Source organism: Centruroides sculpturatus, unplaced genomic scaffold, assembly GCF_000671375.1.
Source record: "Centruroides sculpturatus isolate CEXI.00-Female unplaced genomic scaffold, Cexi_2.0 scaffold1330, whole genome shotgun sequence".
Classification (NCBI taxonomy): domain Eukaryota; kingdom Metazoa; phylum Arthropoda; class Arachnida; order Scorpiones; family Buthidae; genus Centruroides; species Centruroides sculpturatus.
Genome location: NW_019385593.1, coordinates 193,351 through 220,007, shown reverse-complemented (window position 1 = coordinate 220,007; position 26,657 = coordinate 193,351). Strand labels below are relative to the sequence as shown.

General features: G+C 31.6%; 1 protein-coding gene across 1 annotated transcript; it reads left to right on the top strand.

Annotated features, from left to right (window-relative positions):
- Positions 1–209: 209 nt before the first annotated feature.
- LOC111640410 lies at positions 210–21,655 on the top strand (the record flags this gene model as incomplete). The annotated part of the gene is made up of 3 exons (XM_023386423.1): positions 210–543; positions 19,619–20,423; positions 20,497–21,655. Coding segments are annotated over exons 2-3 (1,908 nt in total), but the record flags the coding sequence as incomplete, so codon positions are not given.
- Positions 21,656–26,657: the final 5,002 nt, after the last annotated feature.

Genomic DNA, 26,657 nt, shown 5'->3' with positions numbered 1-26,657 from the left:
ATGTACAAAAATTGATAAATTAGAAAAATATATATAAGGATAATTACAGAACTGTAATTAAACAATAAAATAAAAAAATTGATCTTTGTTTAAACAAAATGGTTAATAATTCGTACGAATTTCGAATAAATAATCTCCCATTCGTTCGAATAGTACTTTAAACTCTGCATTAAACATCCCGTTCGGATACCTGTAGGACAGGTATTGGAAGTATGGCCGTTGGGCTTGACGATCACAACAGTTTAGGTAATAACACATGGGACAAGTGAAGGAGAAAAAAGCCAAGTGTGGCTTCATGGCCCGACTTGGCAGAGGGAGAGTCCAAGTGAGGTGACGGGGTGGTATAGCCGTCTAGGGAGATAAACCGCACTCTGTACTTGTTTTAAGAAGACATTAGGTGCAAAATCGCAGTTAAGACGTGACGTCGAAACTTGGAATTTTTACGTTTGGTAATCTGCAAACACGTATAACAGCATCTTGCATTTTAGTAATTGTGTATAGGTGAAAACCATTGAAAACTCCGACATGGTTTCAATAATTTGTGTAAGTAGAATGCATTTCTCTCTCTCTCTCTCTCTCTCTTCTCCTCTTTATTTATTTATTTTCTTATTTATTTAAAGGATCTTTTTTGTATTTGTATAAAATTTTAATTACATTTATTATAAAGTATAAAAGGGATATAAACGGCGATAAATGATTTATTTTTAAATTTTAAAGTTAATAAACGTCTCCACAACTTAATTTAATTTATATTTATGTTAATTAATTTAATATTTTATCACTCCAATCGAGTTTATTAGTAAATATTAAGAGGTAATTATGTAAGAGCGTATCGTATTGTTAAATACCTGCTCATATAAAGTTAGAGAATACAATAAAATGTTAAATATCCTTTCAATTTCCAGTTAATTTATGTAATTTACACAAAACTGTAGTATTTAAATCGCAGAATTGAAATATTTAAATACGGTTTATTACCTTTAAAAAATGCCAATACGCAATCCAATAAGATAAATTAATAAAACTGTGGAAAGAAAAAAAATAATTATGACGTTACATTTCCTAGTTACATTTTATTTAGATTTATAGAATTTTAATTAATTTTATTTTCTACTAAAATTTTATTTTTTCATAAATCCAAATTATAAAAATTGTTGGTATCGCATTCATTAGGAAACGAACAAATTAGCATATTCATTTACATATTCATAATTTAAAATTCCGATATTCCAGTTCTTTATTTTCTTTTTTTTTCTGTTACGCATTCAAACATTGGTCGTTTCGCTAAATATTTATAACCTATTACGTGCCGGACTTATATATATATATTATAGGCTATACGTGTATGCTAATCTTCGCACATAGTTGGCTTGTATACAGTATATATATATAGTGTAAATACAAATGACGGAACTGTATGCTGTATATAAAGAGACCAGGATTGCCTGAGGTACAATACAACGAATCAACTTTCGATGATTGCTCTTCTAGGAATTTTTCAATGTCAGCCTTTTTGAAAGTTAAAAAAATCGAAACTAGTATTGTATCTTAAATTCCTTCTTAGAGGGACAATGCTAAGAACTCGATTTCTTTCTTTTCTTGTATATATATATATATNTTTTTGCGGTTATGACGAATTTAAACGGGTTCTTTTCGATTCTAGGTGACATACCAGATCGGTAGTGAAAGGCATTTTGATGACCTTTCACCGAGCCGACCATGACCTCTGTAGACCATTAAAAATAAAAAAATTAAGAAATTTTAAGAAATAGAAAATTTTCTTGTTTCCTATACAGCAGAACCACGCGATTAAAGAATGGCAAGTTAACTTAATACATTTCTAGCTTAAAAATTATGAAGTGTTTCGTGGTGGTTCCCGAACACTCCGATGCCCATTTTTTCAATTTAACTTAATTCACGTGTTAAGATTAATTCTGACATTTTTTATTTAAGCTAATAATATGGAAATGAAAACAATTGGAATTTATTCAATTATGGTCGGTTATATCTGCAAAAATTTTATTACTGTCAAATCTCTGAATTATAGCTAGTGAAGGAAATATGCTATTTGGAGGTTATTTCGTACTACGCATTTCAAATAGGAACGTTCCTGAAAAAATGGCTGCCGTTTAGAGATAGCCGTTATTAGAGGTTCTACTTTGCAACACTGAATCACCAGTGAAGTGATTCTAGTTACACATGTATATTAGAAGTACAAGATAAGTCATCAACTGATGTTGACAGTGGATTCTAATTGCTACTTTTTAATTTTTCTTGATTGCAAGTTAACTTGTTGGAATATCGTCTTATATTTTAATACATAACTTCGTATTTCAAAAACATAAAAAAAAAATAAAACCACTGAACACAGGTTGGTCACGGGTTCGTCCCTCACAAACGGGCAGTCCACGTGGTTTTCCGGGTTTACTTCACCTGTCTAACGTTTAAATAGGGGTCAGTTTCCTATAGAAAGTGGGAGGTTCCCTCCTTGGTTGCACTCATGTTACATTGGTTACGCCATGGTTACATTGCCTTATCTCATCAATCCAATCCAATGATTATTTTTGCAATTAAATGAGATAGTACATTATACGTTTCTGCAAATTATTGTTATATCTTTCTGATTTAACCTGATCCCTTCTAGTCACGAAATGGACTAGAGCAACGGAATAGGAAGATACACAAATGAACAGGAGAGAGAAAGGGAATCGGAGGAAAGTGACAAGAGAAAGGTTCTTGCATATAGAAAATAACTTGCTAATAATTCTGCTTCTATGAGAGATGATAACACAGTATGATTAATTTACACCATATTATTCCGGGAATATGAAAAGAAGATTGAGAGAATAGAACAAAGAATGTATTCTTGAAATTCTGAGTACGTTCTCTAAAAGAATATAGCAAGGTCTGCTGTCTTTATCAGTAAGGAAATAGCATGTAAATGAATAACCATAATAAGTTATATAAACGAGTTATTTTATTATTGAAAGAAATACGAGGATTGTTATAGGACCAATGCCAAATTTAATTAATTGCTCCACTGCATTTTTATCGTTTAGTCCAATAATACTTTCTTGACAAGCTCACAACTCATTTTATAGAGACATTTTTATCAGGTCATATACATCAAACTTTTGTTTAAAACCAATAGTAACATACAAGAAAAATATACTGTACATAAAACATATAAACAGTAGAACCCCGATTATCCGAGTTAATGTAGACCGATGATACCTCGGTTGATAGAAACCACTGGTAATCGCAGTTCTGTATATTAAAACGAATACAATCATTTCATTTCATTATTTATTTTTGTCATGAAATTTTTTGTCGTCTTCTTCTTTCCCTTTCTTTCTTTTCTTTTGTTTTTGCAGCTTCAGTGTGTGTCATATTATTTTATATTTGTCGGATGGATGATCACTGCAGCTTAGCTTCACATTGCCACTCTGGGGAATCCCGGATCGAGTTCGGGCTAGATTTTCCACGAGCACTAGCGATTTCCTAGACTTAAACTGAAGATGAGACGGCTGCCCACGTAAATTTTCAAATGAGCGAATATCTCTCAGCTTTTGGTCTATCCTTTCAGTCGACCCAGAACTAAAGCCTGTGAAAAGCACAATGGGCCTTTCCTCCTTAGTGCTGGAAACTTCTCCTTGTTTTATTTCTTTTGCATATTTGTCATTTTTTATTATACATAATCATTAGCAAAAAATATATTTCTCATCAGAATTTTCTGAAATTAATAACTTATATATTTACTCTTAATGCATTAAGCATTACATATATTTTTATAGGCTATACAGTTTTTGGCCTATGTATGGTGTAAAAAAATCTATATTTAAAAAATTTCAAATAAAAAAAACCTTAATTCTATATTATAATGCAGAATATAATTATTTAAAACATTTTAAGTATATTTGAGCCAATCAACATTATCGATAGGTTGAGTAACCTATACACACTTAAACAACACTTGATGCAACTTATGCACCTTGATTTGTATTACGTAAAGTACTTCAAAGTAATTATAAATGGGATATTTTAGACGAAAGTAAAATTAAAGTTGGTTTGTTTTTCTTGTGGCCTCATCACACACCCCTGGTTCATTCTCTGGTCACTTTTAGGAGGCGTGTCGCAGGTCCTGGAATCATTTCATCGAGGATGTTTATAAAAACAGGAATGTTGTTTATTTGAAGAACTGTAGAATGATGCCGTAAGATAGGAAAAATCCCATTTAAATGATTAGTTTTTCCTTAGAGAACAATACCTTTTAATTATCTATTGTAAGTTCTGACATTGAAAATATTCAGCTTGAATGGAATTATATAAAATCGCTTTCAGGTTATTTTAATTGTTGGATATTTAATGATAATTCAAGCGAGAAGCAGAATTTTATATCGAAGCTTATAGGAAGAATGAAGCATCAAAACTTAAAAATATTTTCGTGTGTTTTGCTATGTTTAATTAAATGTAAGGGGCCGCCCGGTTGCGTAACCATAGGGAACCCTAAGGTAAAATTTAATATGAATCACTACACATTTTAACTCCGCAATTAAATAATTTTTCTTCTATTTAGCATTTTATTAAGTTTTTCTTTTATTATTTAGGGTGGGCCTTTCCCTGATTATGCCAGTTTGTAAGGTCTACACCACTAAGATCTCATTTCATGATAATTGAATTTTCAGGAATTTTCGATGAATCCCTCTTTGGTTTACACATAATTAAAGAGGATAAAACGGGTTCCCAACCTTTATCGTGTATCATGTGTATCAGGTACCACCTTCAATATTATATTAGCCTATATATAAATATATAGGCCTATATAGCAACTTCCTACATTTACTCAAGAGCGAAAAAATGTGTAAAATTTTCGATATTTTTAAGATCTAAGGCGCATTCGTTTTGTCTAAATAGTGTGCTATCTTACGTCAAATTGACGTCATTGTAACAGTTTATCATAAGAAAATTGCAATAATGACGTCAAATTGACGTAGAGGTATATACTATTTCGAAAAAAAAACGATTGCACCTCTAATCACATCCTTGCAATTCTGAAAATATTTTAATGAAAACAATCAATTATGAATGTATAAAAAATTAAATTTAGAGAATCAGTAACTTGATTTGTCTATAGTCATTCTTATGCATATTTTATAACGATAACTGTACTATTTTCATGAATTTATATTTAAAAAATCTGTTGAAAGTTTAAATAAATATTCCGTACAGAGATTACGGTTAATATTTTGTATATTATGGTATTATCATATTAATTTAACGAGTTCGTCAATCTGTAAGGCAATTAAGTAGACCATAATCTTACTCGCCACTAAGATTTACACGGAGTCAGTGGCATACTTATGGGGGGTGATCGGGGTATTTGATCCCCAGAGGCTTTATGAAACTCTGAATTTTTCTCCATCCTGATTATACTTTTCACATCATCCTCTCAGATCACCCCAGAGCAGAATCTTAGTTACGCTACTGCACCAAGTAATTATTATTCTAAAACGTGTAGAGTATCGATCAGAGAAATGGAATTTATAAATCTCTAATAAAGAAATAAACGAAAATCTGATATTTAATAAAACTAATCGTTTAATTTAATGGACTTTCTACCACACATTCCACTCTCAAAGTCAAGGTTATAACGGTAACTCGATCCTAGAAAAATCCATCAGACCCTAACATACAGTAACCTTTGCCACTCAGTCACTTCGCTGATATAAAAATACAGAAAAATTATTCTGGAATTTGAAAAATAAAAATGGCAAATTTTTTTCCCCCAAATCGTCCAGTAATTTTGTATTGAGAGAGAACTGTACAGTAGATTCCTTTATAATATTGTATATTGTTTCCGATGCATGGTCAAACCTGATTTGCATGCTTTTTATTAGTCGCGTGTTCTCGTGACCGACACGTGTCTATTGTCTTCGGTGTAGTCACGCTATTTTCTGTTCCCCCCTCTCTACCTCTTTTTACTCCATCCTAAGATATCTCGAGAAATTCAATTCGATTTTTAGGTATTTCTTTCGTATATATGGGCGCCCGCAGTGGAATTTTTTATTCGATCCCAGGGGACTCTTTCCCTCCCCTGGGATCGAATAAAAAATTCCACAAATTATAATCACAAAAGTGATTGAGATACGTAACCTTACACCCTCGATCATGGGATGCTTTGTCTTTTCATATTGATTCTATAATCTACTTGTGAAAAAATACCCAAATTATTTGTCCCGAAGTTTTGTTCACCTGAAAAGTTTTCTGTTCGTATAAACAGTATATAGATTGTGTGCCTTTGAAATATCTAATCGGTCAGTCCATACGTTATTTATTGTTATATTTCCTCTAAAAAATTTATCAAGATGAACCATTTAACATTTTTGGAAATATAGATTCATTAATAGATAGGCAAAACATGAACTGAATTCATTCCCGTAGCCTAGTTAATCATAACTGAGTATCTGTAAAGATAACAGGGAAAAATTTGGATAACTTTAACAATGAATTTATTGTAAATAAATAAATTCATCCATTTTTTTTTTTCATATTCAGATCTAATTGACCAATAAGCTAAGAACGTGAGTAGAAAATTAGGACTGCGATCAACATTCACCTTCAATACACTTCCGTCGATGTAGGCTTTGAATAATGCTCGAGGGGAATTCTGTCCTTCTATTCTATCTTTTCGTCTGTTTACCCCTTTCTGTTAAGTAATAAAGGCAATTTCTTTAATTAGTACTCTACGGAAAAGAGGTGAACAATGAGAAAAGGAGTCTTAAATTTTGACTGTTACTCAATGATCAAAATAATGAAAGGTGTGGAAAAATGCTGAGAAAGATCGAGAATTCATATGCTGTAAATTTTTTTTCCTATTATTTAACTGCCAGTTACACAAGGCAAATGTTTGGTTTAGGTCAAATGTTTCTCGCATGTTTTTTTCCTTTGTCAAGGTTCGTGCGGGTTATATATTGCATCTAGGCTTCGAGTGCGGGTTTATATGCTGAGTAAAGGCTATTATTTTATTAATTTATATATTTTATTCAACNGAAAATATTTTAAAATCTTTATGCACTTTATGCATTGACGCGTTATAGCTTCATGGGGCCTAGGAGAATTTGAATTAGGGGACCCCAGTACTGTAGTGTTGACTTCAGACAGTTTTCTCCGGAGGAAATGTTTTCTTATAAAAGATCAGTTTGGGGTCCCCTGTTGGTGGGAGCCCCAGGCGATTGCCCTTTTTGCCCATAGGATAACATGCCACTGACTTTGCTAATGATTTTCACCCTTCTCAACCTCATTTTTTATCTAAAATACAAGATGAAGACGAGTAAATGTAGACTTACATCTACTTCAAATACCATAGAAAAAATAGAAATTTCTATAATATTTGATTTATTCTATTCAACAGTACTATTCTATCTTCTATTAATATATTAATTGAAAGGAAAGGGTCCACACAAATATATGACAAAGAAAAGACAAGAAAGGAAAGGAAAGAAAGGTATATGCTCTATACAACTGACTAAGGAAAGGCCTATACAAATTCCTTCGTGTGGACCTTTTCTTTGTCAGTTGTATACATAGATACTTAGCTAATACGTCTACAAGTATTCAGTGAATTCGCTTCAACATATTCAAGACAGACAACCGAACAACTAAAAATTCTAAACCGAAATTGAATTTGGTTTCTGCCAAAAATGCATTAGGTATTTATAAGACACAAAATAATAATTTTTTGGCTTTTAAGTATCTAAAATAACTCAATAAATAATACAAAGTTATTCAAAAGTTACGTTTTTAATGCTTTTTTTGGGGTTACTCGGTCTAGCCGTTAGGTGTGACGTCGACGTACAGTACAGTACACAGAATGTATAATTTGTGATGATTAAAAACTATATTTTAATTGCATAGTTTAGCACACAATTCACTTCAAAACATCTTTGAAACTAAACTTATTCATGTATTATCGAAGATAACCCTGACTTTTTAATTTCTTTTTGAATGGTGATGAATGACGAAATAATTAAACAGATATAATTCATTATTTTTTATTGTTTGCCCTGCATTATAAAGGTGCAATCTGAGTGCAGGCTGCCAATGTCAAAAGGTTACCGACCTTTTTTCTAAACAAACAATATTTAGTTAAGTGTATTATCTATTTTGGAGTTTTTTCCTCTTCAAAACTTCCGCTTCTTCACGTAATTAGTATCCTGTCTTTTAACATTATCTCCATTTATCAATTAGTAGATTACAATCAAATTTTATACCGTATATTTTTTTTTTCATTTTGTCATTAAAAAATATATATATATCCATAATAAGTTATATANCATCCTGATTATACTTTTCACATCATCCTCTCAGATCACCCCAGAGCAGAATCTTAGTTACGCTACTGCACCAAGTAATTATTATTCTAAAACGTGTAGAGTATCGATCAGAGAAATGGAATTTATAAATCTCTAATAAAGAAATAAACGAAAATCTGATATTTAATAAAACTAATCGTTTAATTTAATGGACTTTCTACCACACATTCCACTCTCAAAGTCAAGGTTATAACGGTAACTCGATCCTAGAAAAATCCATCAGACCCTAACATACAGTAACCTTTGCCACTCAGTCACTTCGCTGATATAAAAATACAGAAAAATTATTCTGGAATTTGAAAAATAAAAATGGCAAATTTTTTCCCCCAAATCGTCCAGTAATTTTGTATTGAGAGAGAACTGTACAGTAGATTCCTTTATAATATTGTATATTGTTTCCGATGCATGGTCAAACCTGATTTGCATGCTTTTTATTAGTCGCGTGTTCTCGTGACCGACACGTGTCTATTGTCTTCGGTGTAGTCACGCTATTTTCTGTTCCCCCCTCTCTACCTCTTTTTACTCCATCCTAAGATATCTCGAGAAATTCAATTCGATTTTTAGGTATTTCTTTCGTATATATGGGCGCCCGCAGTGGAATTTTTTATTCGATCCAAGAGGACTCTTTCCCTCCCCTGGGATCGAATAAAAAATTCCACAAATTATAATCACAAAAGTGATTGAGATACGTAACCTTACACCCTCGATCATGGGATGCTTTGTCTTTTCATATTGATTCTATAATCTACTTGTGAAAAAATACCCAAATTATTTGTCCCGAAGTTTTGTTCACCTGAAAAGTTTTCTGTTCGTATAAACAGTATATAGATTGTGTGCCTTTGAAATATCTAATCGGTCAGTCCATACGTTATTTATTGTTATATTTCCTCTAAAAAATTTATCAAGATGAACCATTTAACATTTTTGGAAATATAGATTCATTAATAGATAGGCAAAACATGAACTGAATTCATTCCCGTAGCCTAGTTAATCATAACTGAGTATCTGTAAAGATAACAGGGAAAAATTTGGATAACTTTAACAATGAATTTATTGTAAATAAATAAATTCATCCATTTTTTTTTTTCATATTCAGATCTAATTGACCAATAAGCTAAGAACGTGAGTAGAAAATTAGGACTGCGATCAACATTCACCTTCAATACACTTCCGTCGATGTAGGCTTTGAATAATGCTCGAGGGGAATTCTGTCCTTCTATTCTATCTTTTCGTCTGTTTACCCCTTTCTGTTAAGTAATAAAGGCAATTTCTTTAATTAGTACTCTACGGAAAAGAGGTGAACAATGAGAAAAGGAGTCTTAAATTTTGACTGTTACTCAATGATCAAAATAATGAAAGGTGTGGAAAAATGCTGAGAAAGATCGAGAATTCATATGCTGTAAATTTTTTTTCCTATTATTTAACTGCCAGTTACACAAGGCAAATGTTTGGTTTAGGTCAAATGTTTCTCGCATGTTTTTTTCCTTTGTCAAGGTTCGTGCGGGTTATATATTGCATCTAGGCTTCGAGTGCGGGTTTATATGCTGAGTAAAGGCTATTATTTTATTAATTTATATATTTTATTCAACTTTATATGCATTTACTTTCAGTATGTAAGATTAATATATTAGTTGGTTTCTCCAATCTTTAATTAATATTGTGATTGTGGATTACTCTCGATTTTGTGTTCTGGGTGTTATTTAAATTTTAAAATATTGCAATCATATTTTTAAAATTTGTTTCTAAATTCATGTATTTTCTTCTAAAAAGTGTGAGTAATTATTATTAATTTAAGTAACTGAAAAAAACTAAATACTGTAATATAATATTTTACGACGAATTTTGCTACAGCGAATGTAATGATATTGTCCCAGTCGCATTTTTTAAACAGGTCCTTAGCTACTATGAAATGGCTAAGGCCACTCAGCTTTATCAGTAATATCCAAACGTCCATATGCAGTATATATATATATATGTATATACATATATTTAACATGCTTTCGCTTTCGTCAGGAAATTCAAACTACTGTTACTTATTTCTACACTTAAACTGTAGATAATAGGCCTAGTGCTGGCTGGAAAAAAATACGTCACAATTTTTTTCAATTTGCCCTTCTAGCCTCACGATTTGTTCCTGGTGCTTTTAAATAAGTAAGTTAACCAAGAATTACATTGTAATAGATTCTTCTATTGAGCTGAATGACCTGAATTCAAATCCCATTAGGATTCCCTTCCAGAATTTTGATATCAGTAGATAAAGTAGTTTTGCATTAGTAAAATTAAGGTTAGCTAGGTATAAGCATTATAAGCTTATACCTAGCTTTCTTACAAGGATTTAATAATAGATACAACAATAGTAAAGGAAAGTAAACGAGCAATAGGCATCGTGCATGGTCATATCCCATCATGGCCGGGCTTCGTCTTCTTGGGAATCTCGTCTCCCTGATCATTACTAATATTTTTCTGTATAATATCTCTAAAGAATTGTACTATGGGATTACAATACAATATTCATTTTAACTTATTGAGTTCAAATTTCGAGTGACCAATCCAATGAGATCAAATAAAATGATGTCATTAACACTGTTACTAGGCTTGTATTATAAAGACCACGCGAAATTTGTCATTAACGTCACAATGACGTCAACGTTGACTTCACGCATGACATCACTGAAAAGCGAGGGCATTAAAGATATATCAAACTTTCGGGACATAAAAACGTAATTATATTCATACACAAAACTTTTGCCAATAGACTTTGCAGATTTATATCTTAAATTATATATTTATTCTGCACAAAAATGTAGTTAACAATTTATTAATTAGGCTTAATCATCGTACAATCTCGCATTGATACAATTTTTCTGTTTTATATTATTATGTTGCAAAATGTCAACAAAAATAGTAATTTGCTGAATTTCATTAATAAATTTACATAGTAAACGTCTACTTTTACTAAAATTATCGAAGTAATCATCAGCAATAAATAAAATTCGTAATTAACTTAAATACAGATGTAAATCTGTTACTTTTATCATTAATTTTATGCAGTCAAATGGTCACCTCTCAACAACAGCCATAGCTAAACAGCGGCCATTTTACTTTTCTTATACAAAATAACCGCCAAACTGCGGTCGATCAGTGGGCGTTGATCAGAGGTTCGACTGTATTTTGTTATAATAATAAAAAAGTTTCATGAAAATGTCTGAGTCACGTGGTACGAATTTGGTCAATGAGGAAATTTACTGAACGAGTTCGCACCACGTAGTATTCCCAACAAGTTCGTGTCACATGGTACAGTGCCTTCAACACTTTGGTGTCTTATTTTTTTTTTTTTTTCGCATTCTCTCTGCCCAGTGGACACTAAGATGGCCTTTCTGGCAAGCCCAATAAGGTTTTGGTCAGATCTGCAATAGGGCGGCCGAATAATGAGGAACGAGACCCAAAATATCCAGACGAGCCACCCTCCCCAAAAAATTTCTGAGTTTTTTTTTGACCCGTCCGGGTTTCTCAGAATGGTACCACCTCAATCATTCGGCCACCGGCCATCATCATATTTATACTAGTCGACCCCACCGAGGACCAGACCATTAAAAATAAAAAAATTAANATATTTTATTTTAAAAACTTTTTATATTTTTAACAAGTAAAACGGCGAAGCCATTCTTGGGAGGAGACTGTCTCGGAGAGCGCGAGGAACGCATGCGCAAATCTCGCACTCGCACCTGTTTGTAGGAACAGTCTCAGAATTTCGTATTTTATTTTGACACGGTTCTCGATCCCCTGACTACCTACAAGTCTGGTTTATTTTATGTGCGCATGATTTGGGCACCAAATATACTGTGGCAAATTGCAACTCCTGACATGTACTCCTTCATACCTGTAAGGTGTGCTGCCGTTGACAGCTGCGCGATTTTAGAGACGAGACATAGTCTCGTCAAGTATTATAAAATGGCAAAAAGCTTAATTTGAGGGTAGGGATGAGTTTTATAAAAAAATTGTAAATGTTAATAACGAGTAAAATCGTCATTAAGTCTGACCCTACTGGAGATACACATGACCCCCATTATCCTCCATCCTCTCGATCTTTAATTAATCAACAAAATTTAATAGTATCAAACCCCTCATAAACAATTTCATGAAATTTGCGAAATATCAGAAATTTTCGACAGAAAGCACAAGAGTTATTAAGTTTCAAAGAGGGTGAACGAAATCATGCTCTCTCCACACACGTACTGTACACACTAACATTCATACATAGAAATTATCCCGAATTTTTTTTTTCTTTTTTTTTTAATTTCTCGACGCTTCGAGGTGTCCTAAAGCCAAAAGTGTAAAAATTTTGGGGGTCATTTTTTGACCTATTGCCGTACTTTCCCTGTGTATATATAACAACCGGAAAAGTAAAAATCGCAGAGGCAAATCGCTCCGAAAATAAGCTGTTGGGAATGAAGTTTCACCCGTTAGCAAAGCTATTCTTTAGTAATAATTTTCAAAATTAGTTTTTTAATAACAAAATTACCTTGTTCATATTTTCAGAATTTTTTTCCTAATTCCAGGCCCTTAATATAAAGCAAGAATTGTTAACGAAAACTATTCCGTTTGCTTTTATTCCCAATAAAAAAAAATTGTTTACATTTTCGTTTCCAATTGATTTTACTTTTTATTTTTTCATGAACCAAATAGAAAACTGGTTTGATTTGATTCTTTAGGTGCTATAGTCCGCACAGCAAAAGAGTAGACATGAGTCAGCCCGTACCGGAAGGGTCTATGTCAGATGAAAGGGATGGAAAAAGAGATGTGAAAGTTGACACCTGGATCCCTGAGCTATTTCGTTTTTTACATTTTAAAAACGTTTTTATATTATCTTTATCATAAATAATTTTATTGTTTACTTTTCTTTTAAAAATTTTATAATTTGATCAATGTGTCAACTCTCTCGTGTCTCCTTCCATCACTTTCATCTGACATAGACCCTTCCCGCCCAGACAGTCTCATGTCTACTCTTTTCTTGTTCCGACTATATAGCTTTCATAAACTTTGACAAACGATATTAATTGTCGATTTATGTGTCGCATTGAATATTCAAAAATTAAGTATAAATATGATAAATATAATAGTTTTCATACAAAGTGACATTCTATATTAACTTAAAAAAAATGAAGAACAGTTTTAAAGACAAGACATTTGGTATCATAGTTTAATTTCCTTTTTTTAAAGTATAAACTCTTTTCGCTCTGCTGACACTATGAAAAGTTTTTTCCATGTTCATCATGTGTTTGGCTCGACTACAATAAAAATCAAGGTGTGACGGACTGGTTTGACATATTCAGGCCAACTTACTAAGAAAAATCTCTGAACGCTCTGGGTAATCCACATTCGAATTCGATTGAATTGTGTCTCAGGCGCCAGCCTTCGTGTTGCAGAGTCGGATAATCGAGTCACGAATAAGTCCATTTATGACTCGATTATCCGGCCATCTTTTAATACATTTTGCAATGATGATTATCGGAATAATATATAAAATAAAATTTCTATATTTAGAAATACGTAAACATCTCAAATCTTTTAAATTGTCCGCATCTTTGTGAGAAAAAGTAATTACTAAATCATCGAAGTTAGGAATTAATACTAATGTAAAAGAACACAGCAGAGCTATTATGTTATTAATTTAAATTAGTTAATAATATATTAAAAATAAACATTTAGAAACGTATCTCAAATGTAGAATAAACTCGTTTAAGAATGCAATCTCAGATATAAATTCTTCAACTTTCTCTAACCTAATATCGTTTAACTGCATATTTATATGCAAGATTAGTATAACAGCTATTTATCTTTATCATAAAAAAAATCACGAAAACTCTTTATAATTCAGCTCGGATATACAGACAGATAATTATTAATAAAAGACTTCTATTTAAAAAAAAAGCTATAGAATAACGTTGGTAAAGTAAAATAAGATATTTGAAATAATTATTTAAGTAGTTCCTTAGGCAAAATATGATATGAAATAAGTTTTATCTGTTTGAATGATTGTATGTTCGGCATTGGATCTATTTCTTGGCAAATATTCATTAATAAATATGACAAAAAATGTAAATTTACAGTGGGAAAAGCTATCGTACAGTCGTTTATTGCAATATTTGCATATTGGATTCATTATAAAATATGAATTATTATGTTTAGACAATTATCTTTGATGGACAGAAAATTATGTTGAAAATTTATGCTAATTACTTTTAGATTAATATCAGGATATTGCAATTATTATACTGTATATATATATAATCATAAAATGTAATTTGTAAGAAAAGATATTTAAGAAACAGCGTATCAATTCTGTCGTTTTTATTCACTAAGTACAAAATCAGTGTATTGATATCGATTCCTAATTTTTTTTATTTTAAATTATTAATATCTCTGAAAAGTGTTTTCAGGAAACTATCTTTTTATTAATTGTTTATTTTATTTGATTTTTAAAACTTTTTTTTTGTTGGGTGCGAAGATAAAATAGTAACGACAATTTATAATTATATAGCAGTATTTCAAATTTCTAAATATATTAAATAATAGATACCATAGTGACGCGTTATTCTATGGGAAAAATGGGCAGCTACATGGAGCCCCCATCAACAGGGTCCTCCAAACCAGTCTTTTAAAAGAAAATATTTCCTCCAAAGAAAAATGTCTGAAGTCAAAATTGTACTTGGGTTCACTCATTCAAATTTGCCCGGGCCCCACGAAATTTAACACGCCACTGAGATATCAACGTAACTATCAAATATGCCCGTCAATCCATTTCCCAAAATACAATTGTACAAGGGGTATGTCTAGGTGGCAAGCAGCTAAATAAGCAAGCCAATAACAGAGTTCGTTTTACAGTCGACCCCCCTATAACACGGTAGATACGTTCCGTTCTTTATGAATCCATTTTGTACGAGTCCTTGCCAATCACAGCCCGACACGTGTGAAGTTTACGGACTACAGCTGTTTGAAAGGTTTTCTTCCATAAAATTAATCGATTCGTAGACTAATTCGANTGCTAAGAACTCGATTTCTTTCTTTTCTTGTATATATATATATATTTTCTTATTGTATTCAGCAATTTATTGCTATAATGCATATTTGTTCTGGAGATTTATACTCAGAACAATAAAAATAATCGTTTTAATCTTAAAGAATTTAAGTGGGCCAATACATAAGTGAAGTTTATATTATTTCAACAGTATATGAGATGATGAGATGTCTGAGTATGAATGCAATTTAAATTATTTTTGGATCTTAACCTAATGTTCTGCATTACACAGATCCAACCCTGATATTCATGCAGGTTCTGTACAATTTTCGGATCAATCTATATGCACATTACTTACTGATAAATTAAAATATTTTTTATTAAGTAAAACTCAAATTAATATTTAATATTGTCATTTAAATCTAACTTTAAAGCGTGATTAGATCATTCAAAATAGTCTGTTGGTTTAATCTCTTTCGATCGAAGCCAGAAATATCGTACTCCATCTAAATCATAAGATTTGATTATTTTCGGTACATTATAAATTATTAAATTACAAAAATATTCACAGTAAAACCGGAATAGCACAGTACCGAATATTTTTTCCGGTTTGGCAGGTTTCCGTTTTATTCGAATTCCGTTTTAGACAGGTTTTACTGTATATAAGATTTTGTTTCTAGATTTTCAAGCTTTAATGATAAGCGAGTGAAGGTAATTTAAATAAAAGTGCGTTAAATTATGTTAACTAAAATATAAAACTGAAAATCAGTTTGTTTTCTGTTTTATTAACATAGTAGCATTTTACTATTTTAATTGCTAAATGCTAAACCCCAAAAAACTTAGTGTGCACAGCCTTACAGTAAATATATAGTGGTTTTTTTGGGAATTAACTTTTTCCGTTTGGCAGTTCAAACAGTAAAATGTTACTATCATGAGTAGGGCAAACAGGGTACTTGCCTCATAGAATTCAGTAAAAATTTCCACAAGTTATAATCCTAAAAATGATTGTGATATGAAACATTATACTCTCGATCATACGCTTTTCCTGTCTTAAAAACAAACCCAAAAATTACCTCCAAGCTTTGTCTTCCCCGAAAATATTTTCTGCTGACTGTCATGGTTACTATGTTAATTAGACAGACATAGAAAACAAACCGATTTTCATTTTTTACTTTTATATTTTCCTGTTCAAACTCTCAAGTAAGGTTTCATCTAGACACAGGTTGAACTGTTCAACATAATTATAAATACAGTTAAATCAAAACAGTTACATTCCTAATTATACTGTTTTTCCTTTTATTGGAATCTGCTTTCAAGAATTCTATTTAAAATATTAATCGTAATATATTAAATAATTTAAAATATAATAATTTTTGAACTATTGTTTTCAAATTAATTGTATAGGTAAATGGTTTTATCTAATTGGTTCGATTAACCAGAAATAAAACTGATCCATCCAATTGAAAACCAGTAGAGCTACCACATCCTCAGATCTTTATCCTTACAATTTCGTCACTAGTATGATGAAATTTGCAAGTATAAAGCTATTACAATTTCTAAGAAAGAATCTGTTTTAAGATTCTTCATAGAAACATCATTCGAAGCCTTTATCAATTAATTAACTCATATGCAATATAAATTTTATAATCTAGAAAAAATATGAGGAAATTCGGATATTTTCGATAATCGATACCTATTTTATTATGAAAGAATTTTCTAGATTTTAAAACAAAATTCTGGGTTTTTCGAAAGAGATGAACACATTATGAAAGTGCGAATATCTTGTCGTGACGAGTTAGAATGCCTTTGGTTACAGCCTATCAGATCGCTCACCACTCACAACCAACATCCTAAGCCACGAGGGATTCCACGCATGAAGTCCGAGTATTCTGCAACACGAAAATGATCAATTTTAATAATACAATCAACCATTCCGGTGTGTATAATTAACACAGAATTTAGAATTTACATCGCGCACAGACTAGTTAAAAATATCTGAAGCACTTAATATAAAGAATAATGGAATCTTATTTTTATACACCATTGGAATCTCATTTCTTTCATCCGGTTCTAAATGTAGACAATTAGTTAAAAAGTTTAAAATACATCATCCCATAAAATAACATATTTTTAATTAATTAAAATCAAAATATATAATCGATAAACACTAGAATTATACATATATAATTTAACTCTTAGAGTATTTTTATATAAATATTACCAGTCTACTATTCTGATAAAATATAAAGACAAGATATAATTAATGATGTTTGAGAGGCATCCTGCACAGAACTCTCACATAGTTCATTGTCCCCATTACTTCTTTCTCTACACCAAGTGCATACGTTTGATAATTTCACGATTCCCGACAGTTCTAAATAACTTTCTGTTAAATCTCCTAGTTGTTAGACCTTTATTAAAACGAGGAAGTGGAGGAGGATTCTTTATAAATTCTTGGATTAAAAGTAAGAAAATAATAATAATACTAAAACTCTACCAAAGATGGGGATCGAGTAGTCGAAACTGTAGTTTAGAATATCGGTATTTAGGGAAGAAAGCAGTCTTGATAGTGAAAACAAGCCACTATGAATATTAGAGCAGTGACAGTGGAATGTATGGCCTCAGGGGTAGATATGTAGGAGCCGGACTATGCATCTGAGCTGTCCAGTTAGTGGGTTCGCCAGGAGGGCGACAACACGCCGATAAGAAAAGGTAAGGTGATGTCATCTCTTTCGCGTTTTACTGTTTTTTCATTATCTTTTACAAGTTTGAAATCATTAGTTCCTCGATTACACGAATATTTGTTTTTAAAATATTGAAAAAATTTATTATATTATTTTAAATGTTTCTTAAGAAAGAATTTACTGATGATTCTACTTTTTTTCTTTTTTAATTTATGAGAAATTCTTTTATTTATTAAAGTTTTTTTTTTTTGTTTTAAAAATCTCTTTAAACTGATTGAGAGGTCACTTATTAGCCTAAAGGTTTTTATCAAATTGATCTACTATAATTCAGTGTTTTTATTGTAGTGATCGTGCAATTTGTAAACTGTAACACGTGCAGATATTTGTTTTTATATCTTTGGAAAGGATGCTGCAAATTACCTTTTTTATTATTATTTTGTTTGTTCGGTAAGTCAGATACCAAATGAAACTTTTTTCTTCAAGTACCTGAACTACTACATTTTTTTAAAAAATAAAATATATATAAATATTCCTATATATTTATCCGAAAAGTATAAAAATCTACAAGATTTTTAGAATTTATACGTGTTTTTTCACCCTTTCTTTTTAAGAAAATTGGTAGTAATTTAAGGAATATTTGAGCTGAAATCTTACAATAATTATACTTTATTCGAGAATTTTAAACAGGAATTTACTTTTATTTATAATAGAAAGGTTGGCGACACACAGAAAGGTATTTTTGGATAACGTTATTATAATAACGACCTATTTTCTTTTATATACTGTATTTCTCTTGTATTTTTAACTTTTGTAACCTCGGACATTGTCAACAGTAAGTTCATTGTGTTTTACGTGTGACGAAATATTTAAGAATTACTTAAGCGCAAGTATTTTATATATGTATTAACATTATTAAATACCGGAATATAAACTTCCTTTATGATTTAAAAATAGGAAAAATTTTTATTGCATTCAGGAAAACTTAACAAAAGATTTAAAGATGATTCCTACTGTATATATAGATCTATGAGATTTAATCCAGATTCATAAATTTTGGCGGGAAATTCATCAAGTTAACAACTTTGGACCCTCTGCACGAGGCCCAGCGGGATATGGAATACAACTCATTCCACCGAGCCTAATGCGCATGCTTGCTAAGGTAGAAAACGGGGAATGTGGAGGGAGTGGTCAGGTTTCTATCCTTCTGCTTCCCTTGCCTTCCCCCCGCATCTCTTAGGGAACAGGTCTGAGGTATTTTCCTCTCCCTGTTTTTTAATACGTATGCACTGGGTACCTCTTTCATAATTATATTCTTCTCGTCAAGAGGTTTTTCTTTATTCTTAATATTCTCGTTTTGAGAGATTCGATAATTCTTTCCGCGTTCTTTAATATAAACAACTTTATTTTTTTCTATTATATCTTAAAAATTTTCCGTTATTTTTATAAAATTTATAAAATATCGTAAATATATAAGAGGAAATTCGTAGTTTGCTGTGAAATTTTTGCGGTTATGACGAATTTAAACGGGTTCTTTTCGATTCTAGGTGACATACCAGATCGGTAGTGAAAGGCATTTTGATGACCTTTCACCGAGCCGACCATGACCTCTGTACCGGCCGTCCCAGAGTTTCGTGAAACCGATCAATATTGGAAACCATTATTGACGCATGGAGTAGATATTATCCGCCCAAAACCCCGACGTCTTGGAGATATGAGCAAGACGACGGAATCATGTCGACCTTCGACCAGAGACTTATTAATGGTTCCTCTAAAATTTCATAACAGGGATATCGTTGGAGGTTCGGCCCCTATTCTTAACAAATCTTCTAGCAGGGAAGTACTGACACCACTTCAAAGTAGTAAAGGAACGGGATTAACAGAATCCTCTTCTCCTTCTATTCAAATCTGTAAAACTCCGACGAATGGATTATCGTTTCACAAAACTCCTACACGCGACAAAATGGCTTCTCCTTGCTCACAAAGATCTCAACAGATTCATAATGGAGGAAATTTTTCACAGTCCGGAAGGCCATCTTCTCGTGAATCAATACACCATGCAAAGAGTTCTCCGGGTTTAACTAACAGTTCCTGGGACAAAGGAGAAGATGAAGGTGTCGCCGCGGATGGCAGTCTTTCTCCATATTTGGATTCCACATCCAACACGGATTGTGGATCGCTCAGCAAAAGTTCTTCGGATGGAGATCCAGTCATTTGCAGAAAACGTCCACCCACAAGACTGAAATCCAGAAGAAGAAATATTCTCAGTTTTCCCCAACTCCATTTAGATGATGCCAAATTGTTACAAAGGAGACAAGACTGCTATGGAGGTTCTTCTAGTGACGAGAACAGGTATTTTAAATTTAATTACATTATCATTTTAAATATTCGAATTTGATGTAACTACTTTGTTTTTCTTTACTAGATCATCAGGTCACGCAAGTATGAGTGATGGTCATTCGTCTTTTATTAGTTCATCTCCTACAGATTGCGTATTATCTCGTTCCCATGCCAAAGTGCACGGAAACAGGTACCAGCATGAAAACAACGAGAATAATAATGATTTTAGTGAAAATAAAGATTTTTATGCCGCCGATCAGAAGATCTTGTGTCGTGGAACACCCCTGAAAGCAGTTCCTGAAGACGATCGCTTATCAGTGGCAACTAATCGTCATTCTACTTCCGTTTCCACAAAAGTTATCGGTCGTCGCAATGCTGGTTATCGCAAAGGAACTCATCGTGTACGCGAGGAATTACTCCCTGTTGAAGGTATCGCTGGCTTAGATGACATTCGATACGCAATTGAACAATTGTCTGCCAAAAATAATAATTGCCGCACTAATTATTCTACTTCCACTTACTCATCCATGAGTGGGAGTGAATCTGAATCCGTTCGACGACTCATTCGACATTCCAGCTTAGAAACTATTAACACAAATATAACTAATGCAGACGAATTTGTATGGATAGATAGCCACAGTCGATTGGTAGAACTGCAACATCTACCATGGTCCAATCACGACGTGCTTAGAGTTATACAAACTGGAAGATTAGCCGAGCATCTCAGTCGTATATCCATGGAAACCGTCCCTCGTTTGGCATATCTTCTGCAAAGGCCCTTAGTACGAATATCTCGAGAAGCGCAGAGATTCTCTCGTACTTTAGGCATGTGTAGTAAGCAAGAAGTAAGTGGTGCTCTGAAGGTAATACTGTCACCCGCCATGAGTGACAGTTGCATCAAAGCCTGTTTGCGTTCTGGTGCCATTTACGCCGTGAGTGGTGATCAACTTAAATTGAGTAAAAGTGCAAGAGCCGGTCTTCAACTTTCCGTTGGGAGATTTCACAGGTGGATGTGTGACGTAAGAATTGGTACTTTTATTCACGAGTACGCTGCCATTTATTTAACGGCCGCTTTAGAAAATTTAATGGAAGAAGTTTTACTTCAATGTTTACCTAACGATGGTGAATCGATGTTGACTGCTTCAGTGTTGGAATCTTCCATAGCTAACAACGGAGATTTATGGGGCTTATTTCAACCGTATTCTCATTTAAACGCAGGACGTACTGCTACAGGTAGGTGCTTTATATTATATATTATACTTACAATAATTATAATCAAATATTTCTTTTTATCGACGAGATTTAATGTTATTTATATGTTTAATATCAATAAGTAAATGAAACCTTATTTAAAACTGCAAATATGTGTAACACGGTATCACTTACCTATATGACGTCAAATTTCGCTCTCCAGTTAAAATTCTCGACAACCCAGGCATTACTTCATTATTATAATTACGCTGTTCACTTATTAGAATGGCAGCCTATAACCTATCAGTCTTCCACTAGAAATACATCAGCCTCTTTCAAGTAAATTAAATCAAGTAAAATTAAATGAATTGCTTGTTAAGAGTAGGCAAACCTATACTTAAAAGGTAATTGCTTTAATTTTTCATTAGTAAAAAACATTCAAACAGTTCTTTGTTGTCGAATTATCATGATAAACACTAGTCTGACTTTTACAAACATTAATTTTCAATTAATAAACTTTTATATACAGTGAAAAATTCGAATTTGTTACATAATATTTTCAAAACTGAATACAGTCAAGCTGCTCTACACTGCACTTGCACATGCTATTATAATTACAGAATCATGTAATAATTTATATTCGTGAAACAATTCTAAATGTAAAGACGTAAATAATGTTAGTGGATAAAAAGTTAATTTCTAGAGAATTTCCACTAATTATTCTGAGTATTTGAAGTAATAATTTCTCTGTGGAATCGGTACAAAGCATAATGAACTTTATGGATTACCTTAATCTTGAATGTAGCAATTATAACACTGATGTGGTAAGGCTTGAAGAATAATTACAAAAGAAAATTTTAGAAACAGTAAAAATTAGTTTAAGATTGTATATAATTAAAATTTAAATAAACCTTTGGTATTTTTTTCATTTTGTAACATCAAGCATTAATTTATTTTGTATTTTATAACATTGTTTATAAATAGGACTTACTATACTTTGACAATTATTAGACAACAAAAGTACATTTATTTTCACCTGAAAATAAAGGTACTTTTAGCTTTATTTTTTTACTAAGACTTCCTCCCTTTGCTAATTCGAAATTATACCATTTATAAACAATGTCTACGTGGAAATATAAAATACAGAATTGAAATGTAAATGACATAGAGGCGTAAAGAATTAAGAATTTATTTTTGATGAGAAATATTAACATAACTAACTCGATTCTTAAACTCGAATGAGCGTCGGATTCGAAGGACATAATATTTCGGTTTATTCGTCCAAAAAACCCATCATAAGTAATTATAAAAGTGAATAACTAACTTGTCTAAAGTAATACTACAATTTGTCGTGTTTAAATTGATATCCCAATCGAATACACTCGTTTTATCCATGAAAAATCATCATTAAAGTTCTGAGCATAATTCTTATCACGTGGGTTTTTGGTCTCGTGTCGGGAGACCAATTAGTAATTATAACCGTATACCGAGCCTATATATAATTTATTCACATCACAGTTTTTAACCGGAGTTATTATTTAATTGAAAATTAAGTGTGTAAGCTAATAACTTGCATTCCCTAAAGTAAAGATTATACCTATTTGATTATTAATTTCAAGAATACAATAGAATTTTTTCTATATATTATTATTAAACGTTGCAAATTTGATCAATGGAGAAGTAGGCCGTATAATTTAAATATCCGAAATGATAGCAACTGCTCAAACTGGTGGCATTCGACTTTCAAGCACTTTTGAACAGGATGAATACACGATTCTTTGAACTCTTCTTAAATTATTTATACTGATATTATCACACGCTGATACACACGAATGCTCCTGGACCGTTCTAATAAAGAAATTGCATCAAATTTAACGGGAAAAAAGTAAATATTGACACTAAAAATTTTTTAAAAATATGATTAAAGTCAGAAGAGAGAAAATTATATGTAAGGAAAATTAAGGTTAATTGCAATTAGCATATCAAATATATATTATAACTGTAAAAAACTACATACAATCGAAAAGTAGTTGTATCACATAATAATGGGATATTGTTATTAATAACTTACATTAATTGCGTTACAGATAACATAAAACAGAAAATAACAAAGTATACCTTTTATGGTTTTAGGTTATGTTGTTTTAGGTTTAAAATGTAAAAAGAAAATGTAACAGAATTGAAACTTCACTGTCAATACTATATGCTATACAATGGAAGCGCTAACTGTATTAACCCCAACGTTAAGTTAATTTTTTATAGTTTAGTAGTATTCACCGAATTAGGAACAAACTCAAATTAGATACACATACACATATTAAAAAAATATATATTAATATATTTTACAGTAATAATATAATTTATATAGAAATGTAACATTTTGTTTTACTCATTTGAAAAGAAAATGTAAAGAAATTTTCGAAAAATCTTTCAAAATTGTTTGATGAAAATTGATAATTCATAAAATAGTAACATTGACAGCTTCTCTAACTTGTAAGAGATAATAAGTAAAATTATTAATTCTTTTTTTTGGAGGAACAACTCGAATTTCGTCGAAGAATATGGGTGGATATTTTCATAATTTGGTAGTTCCAAGATATTATATACGTACGTTATCTAGGCATTGTAATATTAAGAATGCAATAACAATATTTAGACTTTAGAAAATATCTTTATAGACATTAATTAAAATGTCATTTCACTTTTTCAAAGTATTAATGTATCCATAGTCAGTAAAATCTAATCTTATCTGCAAAAGCAGTTTTTGCCTGTAAATTTTGCTCAAACATCCTCCAAAATCCTCGCTTTTGAAGGATGTTTGAGCAAAATTTACAGGCTACAAGTTTGAACAATGCAATTTATCATTCCAAGATATAAAAATTCTAAATCCATTTCGGTCTTTTCGATTCTGTATTAACATAACGAATTTCTACAGTGAGTACATTTAATTAATCGGTTCTTCATTAAAATTACAATTTGACAGCATGTGATTATTTAAATTGTGACTATTATCTTGAAGCGGATTACTTTCTATTATATAGCAGAATCCATTTATTGTAATCACTTTGGGGTTTCCTATACTGATAACAATAACGGAATGATAATATAAAGCGACATAAATAAGGCTATAATTAGTAGAAATTCTGGTTTTATTGATGATTGTTAAAAGAAGATGCTATAACAATTTTAAAAATTTATAACTTGAAGATTTATTAATTATAATTGTTATTATTATTATTTACCTAGATATTTTGGAATATGATAACTCTGATAATATTAAACGACTTATAACAAAATTCGCCTTTACAATAAATGAAATTTACTGTATTTGTAATCATTTGTATGAAATCAAAATTATGCAAAGATGTTTCAAAAATCTGATTTTTTACCGGTTTTATTAAGATATCCGGTTTAAGAAATCGCAATTTTTTTTCATTTAATTTTTACACACCCGGTAAAAACTCAACTCTTAACCAGTTTTAAAAACGAATCAGAGCTAAAGCAAAATTTCGTAAATTTTATCAGTTTAAATGAAATTATTAAACGGAATCGTTTTACGTTTTAACAATCGTAATTTGTTGCTCTAATGGCCATATTCACAACGATCAAGAGTTTGAGTTAGAAGTTAACCAATTACCTTTCATTTACGTCGGTATTCGTCACCAATCATCAAGAGCTCGAGTTTGAAATTAACTTCTAACTGGAACTTTTGATCATTGGTTGTGAATGCGGACATAAATCTGTAGAACCTTAATTTACTGTTTTTGATTTTAAGTCATATTATCTTATAAGCGTCGGCCATGTTTACTATGTTATTATACACCAAAGCATCATCAAACATTATTTCGTGTACGTGAATATACGATTAATAATATATTGTACTGTATATATATGACTTCATTCTTTAGCCTATTTGTTCGTCTCACTGTATAATTTTATAACTGATTTTATTTCTGGACCAGACTAATTTGATAAAAACAGAATTTTTTCTGTTTTTTTGTTTGTTTGTTTGAATATTATACGTTCATAATCTAAACATTTTCCATATTGTATCATAGATTGTCTTAAGATTAGCATATTATCATAATCAATCCTAGGACCATGGAGAAGGGGTAAAGCAAAGGATTTTTCCTCCGGATCCGAAGAAAAGGATTTGTAGTGGTTCCTACTTCTATAAAATTAATGTTATTTTTACTAATAAAAATAAAAAAAAGGTTAAAGGGTCCACTACACCAAGCCTCATACAAGCTCTCGGCGGCCCTAATCTAAATATATAAAATTGCTTGTCCTGACTGACTGACTGACTCACTGATTCATCATCGCTCAGAGGAAACCGCTTAACCTAAAGAAGTGAAATTTGGTAGACAGTTAGGGTACGTAATGGAAACGCACACTAAGAAGGGATTTTTCGAAATTCCTCCGCGGAGGGAGAGGAAGAGCATTAAGGCTTAACCGGAAAAACGGCTTCTACTGTACTATTTTAGATGCGATTTTTTGTTTTTTATCTGCGTTTTAGTAGGGTATTTAGTAGGATATGCCATGGCAATGCACACTAAAAAGGGATTTTTCCAAATTCCCCCGCGGGCGGGAGAGGGAGAGAATTTAGTCTTAATCGAGTACTTAGGTGTATTAAATTAATAACATTTCAGACATTGTTATAAATATTTTTATATATTTCGATTTTTTAACCAAATGTTCGAACCGTTTTAAATTCGAATTTGTTATTGCATATTGGTTCGATTATTATAGAACGATTGTAAACGTTCCAGAAAATTGATCAAATCGAAAATAGTTCGTTTGATTCTCGGCAAACGAACTATTACTGTTACCCGCGACTTCGCCCGCGAAAATTTTGCAAGCAAACCCCATTTATATTCAGTATTTCAACAACCATAGTAATTGTTATATAACACCTACCGCTGAGAATGATGAGAATTGCCGAGAATCAAACGAACTATTTTCGATTTGATCAATTTTCTGGAACGTTTACAATCGTTCTATAATCGAACCAATATGCAATAACAAATTCGAATTTAAAACGGTTCGAACATTTTT